Raw genomic sequence first — 13,172 nt, forward strand, 5'->3', positions numbered from 1 at the left:
TAATTTAATGGATCCAAAGAAAACATCAGCAGTGCAGGCACAACGATTACACTGAAATGAAAGAATATTTCAAAATGCCGGAGTGTACACAGACAACAAACACATTAAGGTTCATATGTATTAAGTTTTTATAGTAAAACAAACAATTACTGTGATTAAATGATCATCATGTTTAAAAAAAAAAAAAAAGGCAAATAAATAAATAAAACACTCGTAAACGCAGTCCCATCACATTACAATCCTTCAAAGCAGCAGTAACGGTTTCACGAGAGCTAAGGTTCAAGACAACAAACAAGTTGCCTTTATTTGCTGTTATATACTGTATAGGCTTAAAAGAACTTCCCCGCAGTTATGTTAAAAGCAACTGATCACTGAGAGTTTGTGTGTAGTTTCAATGCATATTTGTGGTCAACAGTACTTTGCAGATATAGGTTTAACATGGTTTCAATGTCAGTGGTTCAAAGTCACTTAAAATGTACCCACATACACGCACACACCCTACAGTCAATAAATAACAATGCAATTTTACTCAATCAGTGTAAATACCACCTCATAACATTAGAGTTCAAAAAGGTTAAACCATTCACGAGACAAAATTCCAGGGGGAGGGACAACATGTCTCACACAGGTTGCTGCAAAAGTGCTAGCATTAACTCTTTGTCCTCACGTCGCCTTAAGGAGCTTTGAGACCCTTGTTAATTTTCTACATAACGGTTTCAATAATATCAACCTGTCTTGTGTTACTCATCATCTGTCCTCATGGTGGTCTACCCACTCCCGGTAACGCCCACCCCTTGCCTCAGTCCACAGTTACACTGTTTCTGATCCAAATGAGACCAGGCCAACTCCAGTTTCAATCTTGCTTTTTTTAAGGCCTCAGGGTTTGTGTTTAAAATGAGCCTCCACTGCAAAATAAAAACAAAAAAGATTATATTATATACTGTTATGCGCTTACATGAACACAACCATCTTGAATAACGTCTATCGAGCCTGCGTACCCGCGTATTCCTGCGGCCTCATCGGTCGATTGATGACCCTCTGAAAGGCCGCGATCCAGTCACGTTGCTCAGCCTCAGTCTCGCAGGCAAACAGGAACTTCCTGTCTGGCGTGACGATGGTGATGCCGTGATTCCAGTGATAGCCCTGAATGGTTGAGGGCAGGCCAGGCAGAACGGTGTAACTGTTCTCCTTACTGCCGATGAACACTTCGCCGCGGGCGTAGGCGTCCTGGAAGAGAATATGTGAGCACAGAAAGCACAGTAAGCGACAAAATGAATAAATAGCGTACTCAGAAAAAGTCACAAAGTGGACGTGTTTTACCAAGGGGTCTTTAAAATACATCAGTCGTCGGTCGTCCATAGTGAACCACCTCTTCTTGAAGCCTTCTGTGTGCTGCACCAGCAAAAGTCAACATCAAAAAAGGGAACTGGTTGCTAATGAGACAATCCAAATTTGTACAAGATTTAAGGCAGTTCTTTATTGACATTGAATATTTGTGTTTTGTACATGCACGAACTACAGTACTGTTTAATGTTATATTTTGGGAAATAGCCGCTTGCATAGAAAAATGAACAAACATACGTTATTAAAGTGGAAGTCAACCGTATAATTGCATTTGTGGAATATGAGAAATCCACCCGTTTTTAGCTAGCTCAGGGGGCGGCCATTTTATCAGCTTCAGAAAACAGGTGAGCCGTGATTGGTCGTTATCTGAGCCCTGAGCAACTTCAATGTCATCTTCGGTCGACAGAAGTGACAAAATGGCCGCCTCCTGAGCTAGCTAAAAACGGGGGGATTTCTTATATTCCACAAACGCAACGTTAATCAGAATGCCGCATTTCAACGAGTGGGCCTGCATTGAACATATTCTGGAAACAAATATATTTGGATTTACTTCTTCTTTAAGAAATGAGAATTTTTGGACCATCGAGGTGCAACTGGATAAGCACACCTGACGATCTCTCACGACTCAATAACGTGCTGTGGCACAATGTCTGGGAATCACTGACTATACAAACCTTTGGACCCGTTTTCTCCATGAAGCCTTCCTTCATGAAGTTTCGAGTCAATTTTGGCACCAGCTGGAAAGCAACAAAACTAAAGTGAAAAAGAAGCATGAATCAAATATTAAACATGGGTCTTCTAGCCGCGTGTCCACAGCTTTCACTTCAACACCTCAACAAGAACATTTATAGATTAATATGTATCTTCAGTGCTGAGGCTTCATGAATAATTAAAATGCTAGGTCCTGGTCCATCTATCTTTGAGTACAACACTTAAAATGTAAAACATTGCAGAAAGGGCTCCCAACAACAACAACAAAAAAAAGCTACAAAACGCATGAGTTCCGGCAATGCGGTGTCCAATGAAGTCATCCATCCTCACCTCCTCATTATTTGCTCCAGGGAAGGCCACTTGTAGGTAGTGGAACCTGGCCGCTCTGATTGCATTGAACCAGTCGACCATTTCCTGGTGAAAACAACAACGAAAGCATCAGACAGCTGATTTAATAATGTCCATTTTAATTCAATCGTTGACCCGATATAAATATTATTTCAATTTTAGGTTTTGTCATTTGTTCATTTTTTCTTGAACTATAACAACCTTGGTTAACACACCTTAGCGTCGCTGTGGTAGACAAAGATGTTCCTTGTGCTGTTGTCTTTCAGGTAGGTGATCTGCAGGCCGCACGGGTTGCCAATCTTGGCCGGCTGGAAGGTGGCATTGAGGGTTTCGATTTTCATAACTGCCTTGGGATCCCTGGCCTTGCAATTTAAGCAACACAAACAAAAACACAGTCAACATTTTTTACCTTTACCATGAAGCATGCACGAGTGTGTCGTATCAAAAGCCGAATATTGCTCACATCCTGCTTGTTGAAGTATTTGAGGGCCCCCTCCCTCTCGGACAGGATGAACTTTCGGCTGAGAAACTGACCGTTGTCTCGTCCTCGTTTCCATAGAAACCCCTCACGGTATCCTGAGCGGTGACAAATGAATGTGTTTGACTAAGGCGGGCTAAGGAGAACATTTTTACCAGTGGCAGTGACATCTTCATACCCGGGAGAGAAGGGCCGATTTTGGAAGGAGGTGCAAGGCACAGATTGCCGCTCTGCCAGATCATTTCCTTGTTATTAATATTCTGTTCTATTTTAAGCACACACATGCTTCCTCTTTACTCTATTTTGGCCAAAAGCTCAGCCTACGTTGTCTCCATTCCTTGCGATACTCTTCTATTTCTGTCAGGAAATGCTTTCTTTTACGTGTCTAAATTATATTGTGTTCTGCATGTTAATGAGTTCTCATGTTCTTAAGTATCATAAGTGGTGTTACAATGGAGACATGATGTTCCCTCTGTTTTTATCTCAATTTGGGGGTTAAAAAAAAAAAAAAGAGAGGCCTTTTAAGGGCAGAGAAACTGCGGTGTGATTACCCACAGTGGGTTTATCACTTCAAGCAAAGCCATTACCGTCCATTACCAATCTTCTGCAAATGCGGGTAATGGGACATCAGACACTCATTTGATCCATTGTTTATAATAAAATATTGAGTAGCTTTAGTTACATTCATTTTTAGCATCAAGTGCATGTGCAATAAATGACAGTATGGTAATTGCAGGTCTTGTGTTCTCCCACCCCGCTGCTCCCATTTCCATTTTCCTTTTTCCCTGGCAATTGGCCGCCTTGCTTTTGTCTTCTTGTCCTAAGCACCAATTTTACTGCGCGTGTCTGCGTGGGTGGGAGGGCTACAGTGCGCGCGATGAGCCTTTGTGTCTGCGACTTTCTGACATGAAACATTCACCTCCGCCGGCATTGCCGCTTCAATCCATCGCCCTCATTGTCCCCACCCACGACTCCTTCCTGCTACGCTCTCCTCCTACTTTGTCTCCTCTGCATTTACAATCAATGCTGATATTGGCCTACCACTGAGGCCAGGTTACTGCCAATAGCCTCGATCAATCTTGAAACACGCGCACGCAGACACACACACACACAGGCAAACAGATGCAACTTGGCGGTGATGAAGAAAGCTTGATAGAATGACTCGTATTACTGTGCACTCTGCATTTAATGTGTTTTGTGTGTGTATGCGTGTGCAGATGGTTTTCAATTGTAACAAAGGATGGGTGAGGTCACTGGAGGCCAATGAGAAAGCAGATGCACGCATTCGTGCGCCTTACACACACATACAAGTACCCTTATTGTCCGTCTTGAGCCACACGACACTAGCATTAGCATTTTAATGGCTCATGAGAGTGTAAACACTGTTCCACGCACACATCCATTCTTTGAACCGCTTAGCTCGTACAGGGCAACGCCAGGATTAAAATGAAAATTAAACTGTGGCCTTAGCTTTTGCCCAAATCATATATCCACAAATACAGATCCTCACGCCCCAATTAATCGCGCATCATCCACTTGAACAAATAAGTGTCGCGTCGCATAAAAATGCCTCCTTTTCCCCCCGAGATAATAACAACTGATGCCATTAGGAGACTGTACTTACCTGTACTATGACGTCTGATAACAACATGTGTTGCAGTAGACATCTTTATGGTGTCTGTAAAGTCAAAACTCAAATAAAGACTTCCCTTTTCCCAGGTAATAAGTGATGCTACTAGCAGACTGTTATTACATTTACTGTGACATCTGATGTGTTGCAGTAATCATTGTTACTAAAACACCGGGCAAAAATATGTTTAGATTATTTCATATTATCATGAAAGAATCTGTGCAAATGTAACGTCTTTAACCCTTGTAAAAGATTTCTCTGTCATAGATACCCGATACTCTCTGAGAAAATAAACACAATGGCTATTATCGGGGGAAATATGACCACACGAGCGTTTCAACCTGCAATATGTCAATATGTCAAGATGCAAACGGCAAAGTGATTCTTCCCGTACCTGCGGTGTAAGGTTCTTGCTTCTCGATGAATTCAAATTCATTCCTCTCATACTTGGCTCTGATCCATTGCTCTCTTAGCATCCTGGAAACACAATGATGGTTCTCGTGGTTAGAGATGTGTGATTAGGCACGCGCGAATGTCAGGCACGTGGCTTCATTCCTGTTTACATGTATCATATTTTTATAAATAAATTATATACATGTATTGTTTAACTTTTGACGCGAGACAACAGCCATAAAAAAAAAATATATATATATATATATATATATATATATATATATATATATTTTAGCAAGTTTGGTTTAAAACCGTCATGTCATTAACCCGTTGTTATGCTAGCTCTCGCGGCATACACAGGAAGCTAACCGCTAAAGTTTTTTGCGCATTTAGCTGCTTTTTTTTATCTGCTTCTGAGCTTCGTTGGCGGTCCTTCAATGCAAATCGCAAAGGTGAAACTGAAAGTATGTGTCTGTTCCCCTTTCAGCGCAGCTACAAATAGCCCATATCGTCTACTACTATGTCACTATAATTTACCACTAACATTTACTAAATCCTGTTTGTGTAAAGCAGTATAGCGCATATTTGCTCGTCCATTTTTGTTAGCATGTTATTTCGGCCAGTATGCTACCTAATACTACGGCTAACCCTCACGTAACAGTCGTTTGTTTGTGTTAAATAATTTAACTACTGAATGTAGTCATTATGTAACATGGCTTCATGCTTGCTTACGTTCGTTTACGTTACATCATGCATGATGTTGGTGCTTTATGATCTTCTCCGTTTTAAGTGTTTGTCGCATCTAGATGCAATTACAAATCCCTTTTGGAGAGTGTCAATTATTCACAGATTTTTGCAGTCCCCACTGTAATCATGTGAACTTTTGTGGCAGTTCCACATGTAGTCATCAAGCAAGAACTATTGTCAGCATCCTCATTTTAGTGGTTGCTAAGCAAGTCACCACTATTCTAAGACACCAAAAAAAAAGAAGGACAAAAAAAAAAAGAAGGAAATTCCTTATCCAACCTAACTTTTTAAAATGTAGGCTTCGATACGTCGTTGCTCATCTTCCATTTGCTGGACATAAACGATTTTTAAAAAGCACATTATAAAAACAGGTTTAAAGGAGCAAGAAGCAATCATTAGCGTTCCATCCATCCACTTTCTATACCGCTTGTCCTCATTAGGATCGTAGGTAAGGACCGGTCCCCAAACAATCACATGACATATACAGACAAAAGAAAAAAAAACAATTCACATTTATTGACAATTTATTTCCCCGTCGGATTTTTAGACACATTCCTGTCATTCATATAACCCCGTCATAAAGCATATTTTTAAAGTATGTGGGATGCCAGAGCATCTCTGCCTTTATTCATTCGACTATGAGGTGACTTACTTGCAGTCAGTATGTATTGGTCTATAGTAGAAAGCGGGAACATTCTGCTCATATTTGGCCTTGGCCACATTGTTTCCCAAATCTGCCATAAACTGAAAGACACAACAACATAGTTGCAGATGAAGTGCTTATTCCATAGCATTATTGACCCAAAAATATTTGGACGAAAACAAAGGTTCAAAGGTAGACAAATAGAAGCTTCTCGATGCATATAATATTGCTTCGACCGAGGCTATCACTGAGGTATCCTGCTAAATAATTCATGGCAATGATTGTTGAATGCGTGCTAGCATTAAGCACACACCCTATATCATTTTCCTTTTTTCCCCAATAGGTTGCGAAAAAAATGGTTCTGCCGTATGATTCGTCATCGGGGAATTCTTCTTGAAAACCCGGGTTGATTTGAAGTCAAAGCGAGCAGAAAATGCATCACGTCGTTATCGAGTGGATAACGCATACAAGCTAGCAGCTATCAGAGCCTCACCTCCACATCACTTGCTTCCCACGTGTCCTGAATCGACTTGACCCTGCTGATGTGCGGGATGCTGCGGTGAAGGAGCGAGCAGGCCTGGCAAACAAACACACCCAGTGTCAGTGATGCCCAGTCTGGCTCTGCGGGCAGAAGACAAGAGGAAGGGAGGGGAAAAGGGGAATAGGAGAGGTTGCAGCGAGTCAACAAGCGGGATTGAAGGGAGGTTGAGTTTGGGGAGGAGAGGGGAAATGAAAACGGGAGGAGAGAAGAGGAACGGGTGAGACACTCGTAGGGCAACAATAACATTTCAGGATACAGATGAATTTAAAGCACAAATGGTTGATTGTGCGCCTGAGCAAAAGGTGTTTTTCAGGAAATCCTGTTTGGTTGGCAAACAGGAAACAGATCTTGATGAGTAGAACTTGAGAACGGCAGTTTCATCACCAGGACACATGAGCTTCATCTCGTACGTAAAGATCGATCAGCTGATCGGGACTTGATCAGCTTTCTGAGTCTCGTAAGCAGTCAGCGAAAGGTTTTTCGGAGACTAACATGACACAGCAGCAGAAGCGCCTGCGGGGTTTGTTGAGGGAAGGTACACTTAGACCCCGGATCTCGGCTTCTTTGATTCTGCTCACGTCAACAAAGATTGTGAGAAACGTAATGGGCTACAGTGAGCAAAATGCGTTGCGGAGCAGACACAATCGCCAGCCAAAACATTAGGCGCAGCGCAATCTAATGAGATCAAATACAAAAGCAGTATCAAAACATGATGCCTTCGTAATAAACAACCACAAGGTATCCCCAAAATCCAGCTTGTTGTTTGATCTCAAAGTGGTGCCTATTTTCCCAGAATGCAAAAGACGAAGAGAGACTGGGAAACGTGGAAATAACATATCAACTACATCTTGCGCAACACCTGGCTGCCCACAGATATTCAGAGCAGTGGTAACCATGGTAACGCTCTGTTATATATTTTATGTCACTCATCTGTTGAATGTTCTCCTTTATGCATGCATCCTTTAAATATGTTTACTGCTTGTTCTCATTCAAGTCAAGGGGCAGCTGGAGCCTATCCCAGCTTCTGTCTCGTATAAATGCCATGTTTGGGAAAAAAGCGCCTGAAAAAAAAGAGCATACTCAGTAATGCCAACTTGGTGATTTGGTTGCTATATTTACAAACGTTCACCCCAAAAAAAGCTACGGGCAACAAATCTTTTTTGTGGTGTTACTGGAGACTTTTTGGAGGAGTTTACCCCTCTGCGTCCAGACTGCAAATAAATAGCATGCGCTCTTAGCCACCACTGGCTAATGCTGTGGTTCTCAAACTTTTGACACCAAGTACTGCCCAAAAAAATATGAGCTCTCTAAGTACCACCATCATAACCAACATTAAAATACGATATTTTGCTTGTTCATCAAAGATAAGGAAGAGGTTTTGTTCCGACAAAGTACATTTAATACTATTGAGAGCCACTTTAACATTATTCACAGTTTGAGCATGAACACTATGATTAAATATTGGGGGGGGAAACTATACTAAAATGATCAAATCAAACAGTATGTACTGTATATACAAAAGTTTAAAAACCAAAAGTTTTTTTTTTCCAAAAACCCAATTAATGAGAAGGAATTTATTTATCTATTTATTTGTATATAGTTTCTAAGCATCCACATAGTTTTCAAGAAATCAAGTCTTTTATGTTAAAAAAAAAAAAAGCTATGGTACATGTTAAATTTTAAAGAAAACAATTTTTTGGGTAACCTTTTATTAACAATAAATCTTATAATCTTACGAGAAATAAACTTGTACTTTTCCATACCATTATCTAAAGTATACATACCACCTGCCCCTTTTTTCTATCTGTAGACAAGCGATTAAAAAGTCTTTTTTTTTTTGTTCATGTGTGCCCTTTAACTTTAAGATGTGTTGCCCAAATATAAAGTGTGTTATAAATTTAATGTATTATGATTATTATGGACTATTTCAAGAAATGCAGATTACACGCTGAAGAAGCCATCCAGCGTTGAGGTCATCGCTGTCTGAGTCAGACAATTTAGTGCGTGTCTGACTAAACCGCATGCACGGGATCCACGTGCAGGTCACTGTTCACAGCACGTCTTTCTACAGTGCTTTTTGACAACGCTAGTAGAAGGAAACGAGGCGCACAAGGCGGGGCTTGGCTGGCACAAGAAGCCAGTGTCGGTAGGAGTCGTCGTCTTTTGATTTAAAAGCACCTTTCTACATCCACCCAGAATAATTCGTATATGCCACAATCCGAGTGGATGATTAGATGATACAGCCACTTAAAACTCTAAAATGTAAATGGTGCTAATACGTGCTACATATAAAATGCATTGGTTGAGGATGAGGTGTCAAATCCTGGTCCGGAAGGTAAACGATGCCACAGTCAGTTCGTCTTTCGCCACAGGTGCTTCTAGTCAATCGGCAGGTCAAGCAGCTCTTGAGTAGAAGCATCTGTGGCGAAAGACAAACTGTGGTTGGGTTTCCTTCCTGGATCTGGATGTTGTCTGATTTTTTGCCAACACCGGCTCGACCGAAGAAGACTGCTGAGGTTTCCATGCTGGGGATGCAACTCATTACTATGTCCTTTGCAAAGGGCAGAGGCACAACATTGCTGAGCTGCGGATGCTAAGAAGTGAAATATCCTGACGCATCCAGCTTAACCTCTCAATACTATTTGCGTGAGAACAAAAACAGCACATGAGAATGATTAAGATCACTGTAAATGTTCATCAGTACTGTATGTATAGTGGTTTGTGATACTGTATATATTAATTGTTTCTAGAGAACTAAAATGACAACTGCTGTGTTTTTATTACAAAAATTCTACTCAACATTGTTCAACTAACATGTTTTTGGCAAATGTATTTAAGAACAGATTGCGCAGGTGTACCTAATATTGCGGGCCGGTTCTACAAAGCTCCCCTGTTTGAGTTTCCACAGATTTTGCATCCAAATCTGCGAGAGAGACTCTGGCTCCAGGGTTGCTCTGCTGCAGCCAGTCCTCAGAGGAACCATAGTAGGCATCTTGGGCGGGCTCGCCTCCAAGTGCCGGGCATTCGGCCCATCCTGGAACCCACCCACTTTGGCTTTATACCACTTCAGGGAGAACAGTGAGTTAGCATGGGTTAGTGTTCCGATTTGCAAATTATGGTGAAATTGCCACTATGTGAACATATAAGCTGGGGACCTCTCTGTACTGTTGTCCCATCTCTGTAGTGCAAAATAAATTAGACTCGCAAGATCCAATGCAGTAGCCTACAACATGATGCCATCATCTCACTATGGACACATGCAATCTAGCAGGAACAAAGCAGGTTCATGAGAGGACAGCTCATGTCTGGTCTGCACTGCACACACTGACCCACTATGACAACACACACACACACACTGATTTATATTTTGTAATAGGTCTTCTTATTTACTGCGCCCCTCCTTTAATTGGGGTAGCTCTTTTCACTAATTTACTCACCCCTCCCCAAAAAATAAATAAATAATCTGACAGCGGGTCGGTTGTGTCAAGAGGTGTGCCGTGGTCAAGAACGACTTTTACATACCTGGGTTTCCGCAGTCCGCACACGTCTCGTTGTCCGGTCTGGCCAGCACGTCTTGCAGGAGCCGGTTGTTCCCCTCCGGTTCCATGGTAAGCACATTCGACACAAGCACATTCGCCGACTGGAGGCAAACAGACAGAGCAGACCATCACCTGTCTGTCAGCCGGATGTGCGCTCGCTCTCTCGCTCTCTCGCTCTCTCTCTGCCTGTCTGTCTGTCTGTCTCTCTCTCTCTCTCTCTCTCTCTCTCTCTCTGTCTCTCTCTCTCTCTCTCTCTCTCTCTTTGTCTGTCTCTCTCTCTCTCTCTCTCTCTCTCTCTGTCTTTGTCTCTCTCTATCGGCATCACACAAGACACCCTCTTGTGTTACAATGGTAATAAGTGATTCTGTCTGGGTGGCAAAATAAAAAATTCCATCTGTACCAAATCAAAATAGGATCTTGAAGCTTGCTTTTGTAAATGTTTTTGTTCTGTTTAGTTTTGAAACGTTAGGGTGTGGATGTTTAAAAGCTCTATTTTCAGCCTGCACTGTCATGTTTATGTTTATGATAGTGTATTAAAATGTGTTTGTTTGTTTTTCTTGGAGGGCCTTTCTTTTCTAACCAAATGTAACCAAAATGTTTGTGGAAGGTCATCGGTTTTGCAAGGCTCTACTAAAATGTCTACCGGCGTGATTTGTGACGTCGAAACTACGCGCACAACGTCACATCTGCGACCATTCCTCCCTTCGTCTTTCAAAAACAAAACATGTCGACTGCAATGAATTTCGGGTCGAAGAGCTTTAAACCTCGACCACCTGACAAAGGGTCGTTCCCATTGGATCACTTTGGTACGTTACATGGCGCTTAACAACATGTAATATCACCTTTGTGACTCGACACCAATCACCAGCGATAGCAACAACTAACTTGGGTAGTATGGTTAAATGTGTCACTGAGGGGAAACATTTTTTTTTTTTTACTGATGGTGTTAGTTAGTTTTTCTTATTCTTTGGATTGCAGGAGAGTGCACAGCCTTCAAGGAGACGTTCATGAAATGTTTGCGAAACAGCAGCTTCGACAGTTCCAAGTGCCGACTCCAGTCCAAAGCCTACCTGGAATGCCGAATGGAACAGTGAGTTTTAATGTTGTTTTTACTTCGCTCAGTAATGCTCAGTTACTTAAATTAGCTGTTTGTTTTCATCTTGCATCGTAGTCAGCTCATGACAAAGGAACCACTGGAAAAATTGGGATTCAAAGACCTGGCAGATCCTCCTCCCAGCCAAGCAAACAAAGACTGTCAACATTGACATGGCACAATGCTGAATATAGCAAAAGACTTGTGCGTGTGCGTGTGCGTGTGTGTGTGTGTGTGTGTGTGTGTGTGTGTGTGTGTGTGTGTGTGTGTGTGTGTGTGTAATGTGACGCAGAAGTGTGCAAGCAAGTTTGATAGAAGGTTCCAAGATTGTACATAACATGTCTGTGATGCTTTTTGACATACTGTTCGTAATTAAACCTTTTGTACTTAAACTTATGATGTGTGTTTGTGTATAACTGAATATCTATCTCACTGACTTCAGAACTTCACCATGGGTGTTTCACAACCCCACCCAACTTATGATTAACAGATCAAATTCGATAGCCAAACATGAATTTGGAACAGGGGCCCTATGCCCTGCGATTGGCTGACGACCAATCCAGGGTGTACTCCATTAAGCGCTATGGAAATGGATGGAAGATCACAATATAAAATAAACATTTGTTCAATTCAAAAATATTTCTTAACAAATACGGCTCTTGGGGGACTTGCCTTCTGATTAAGGGGATAGTGGCACCTTGTGAGTTTTTGAGGTGTGTGTGTGTTTCAAGATTTGTATCAAATCTCTCTCAAGAGTTAAGATCAAGCTAAATCAAGTCCATCGATTATCCGAAGCGCTTATCCTCACAAGGGTCGCGGGCGTGCTGGAGCCTATCCCAGCTGTCTATGGGCAATAGGCGGGGACACCCTGAACTGGTTGCCAGCCATTCACTCTCACAATCATAAGGACAATTTAGAGTGTTCAGTTAACCTACCATGCATGTTTTTGGAATGTGGGAGGAAACCCACACAGGCACGGAGAGAGCATGCAAGGTCCACACAGGGGGGGCCGGCTTCGAACCCACGACTTCTGCACTGTGAGGCGGACGTGCTAACCAGTCGACCATGTGCCTCCTCCTCCGTACTATAGTTGGTGAAATCTTCTGCAAAAGGGTATATACAATATAAAAATACATATAAATCTATATACATTATTGCAATATCTAACATACCTAAATAAATGACAGTTTTACTATTTAATGAAAGAAGTAAAAAAAAATCATGCAGGAGAATAAGCAAACGTTCTTCGCAAATTAATTGCAATTTCCCTTGATAATTTCCAACTATTAGGTTGAATTCAGATAAGTGCAGGATAAAAAGATTGCATATCTGTGCGATATACATATTGCATAGGCCATTATCACATTTTGTTTATAAAGTTCTTTTCATACATGAAAATGCAGCTCAAAGTGCAAATATATATATATATCGTCGCTGTCCTGTGAAAAACACTTCTGTCCAATTTAAAAAAAAAAAAAAAAAAGTTTCAAGTTAATGCGATACCTGTATCGCGGAAACACCATTCACGTAAAAATGAGAACATTGAAAAAAAAATGGAGAAAAGTGCTTTTCACATGACAGTAACAAAATATATATATATATATATTTTATATATATATATATATATATATATATAAACTATAAAAACAGAGAGAGAGAGTCATTTCTTGACACGGATACTTTTAGCTACATTATCTAAATATGG

General features: G+C 41.3%; 2 protein-coding genes across 6 annotated transcripts; one reads left to right on the forward strand and one right to left on the reverse strand.

Annotated features, from left to right (window-relative positions):
• Positions 1–110: 110 nt before the first annotated feature.
• LOC147129331 (arf-GAP with dual PH domain-containing protein 1) lies at positions 111–12,470 on the reverse strand. 5 transcript variants are annotated; one of them, XM_086017332.1, is made up of 12 exons: positions 12,403–12,470; positions 10,358–10,475; positions 6,788–6,871; positions 6,304–6,395; positions 4,906–4,988; positions 2,867–2,979; positions 2,619–2,765; positions 2,386–2,469; positions 2,019–2,081; positions 1,321–1,392; positions 999–1,227; positions 111–905 (listed from the first exon to the last, which is right to left on the reverse strand). In XM_086017332.1, the coding sequence occupies exons 1-12, from the start codon at positions 12,453–12,455 to the stop codon at positions 877–879; spliced, it is 1,167 nt and encodes a 388-aa protein (XP_085873458.1). In that variant the 5' UTR covers positions 12,456–12,470; the 3' UTR covers positions 111–876. The 5 variants fall into 5 exon arrangements, with proteins under 5 accessions (XP_085873458.1, XP_085873462.1, XP_085873459.1 ...); XM_086017336.1 differs by lacking the exon at positions 6,304–6,395 and having other exon boundaries at positions 12,403–12,424; XM_086017333.1 differs by lacking the exon at positions 12,403–12,470 and having other exon boundaries at positions 6,788–6,915; positions 10,358–10,576.
• Positions 11,050–11,863, forward strand: cox19 (cytochrome c oxidase assembly factor COX19). Its single transcript, XM_086017110.1, has 3 exons — positions 11,050–11,180; positions 11,353–11,464; positions 11,546–11,863. The coding sequence occupies exons 1-3, from the start codon at positions 11,099–11,101 to the stop codon at positions 11,637–11,639; spliced, it is 288 nt and encodes a 95-aa protein (XP_085873236.1). The 5' UTR covers positions 11,050–11,098; the 3' UTR covers positions 11,640–11,863.
• Positions 12,471–13,172: the final 702 nt, after the last annotated feature.

This window comes from Filicampus tigris, chromosome 19, assembly GCF_054856515.1.
Source record: "Filicampus tigris isolate MCC_2025a chromosome 19, RoL_Ftig_1.0, whole genome shotgun sequence".
NCBI lineage: Eukaryota > Metazoa > Chordata > Actinopteri > Syngnathiformes > Syngnathidae > Filicampus > Filicampus tigris.

Bases quoted from the DNA above. Each gene is read 5' to 3' on its own strand.
- cox19 (XM_086017110.1), top strand. From the start codon at position 11,099: ATGTCGACTGCAATGAATTTCGGGTCGAAGAGCTTTAAACCTCGACCA. The intron at 11,181-11,352 runs GTACGTTACATG...TTTGGATTGCAG, and splicing joins GTTCCCATTGGATCACTTTG to GAGAGTGCACAGCCTTCAAG. The intron at 11,465-11,545 runs GTGAGTTTTAAT...CTTGCATCGTAG, and splicing joins CTGGAATGCCGAATGGAACA to TCAGCTCATGACAAAGGAAC.
- LOC147129331 (XM_086017332.1), bottom strand. From the start codon at position 12,455: ATGCTCTCTCCGTGCCTGTGTGGGTTTCCTCCCACATTCCAAAAACAT. The intron at 1,228-1,320 runs GTAAAACACGTC...ATTCTCTTCCAG, and splicing joins TGTATTTTAAAGACCCCTTG to GACGCCTACGCCCGCGGCGA. The intron at 906-998 runs GTACGCAGGCTC...TTTATTTTGCAG, and splicing joins GAGGCCGCAGGAATACGCGG to TGGAGGCTCATTTTAAACAC.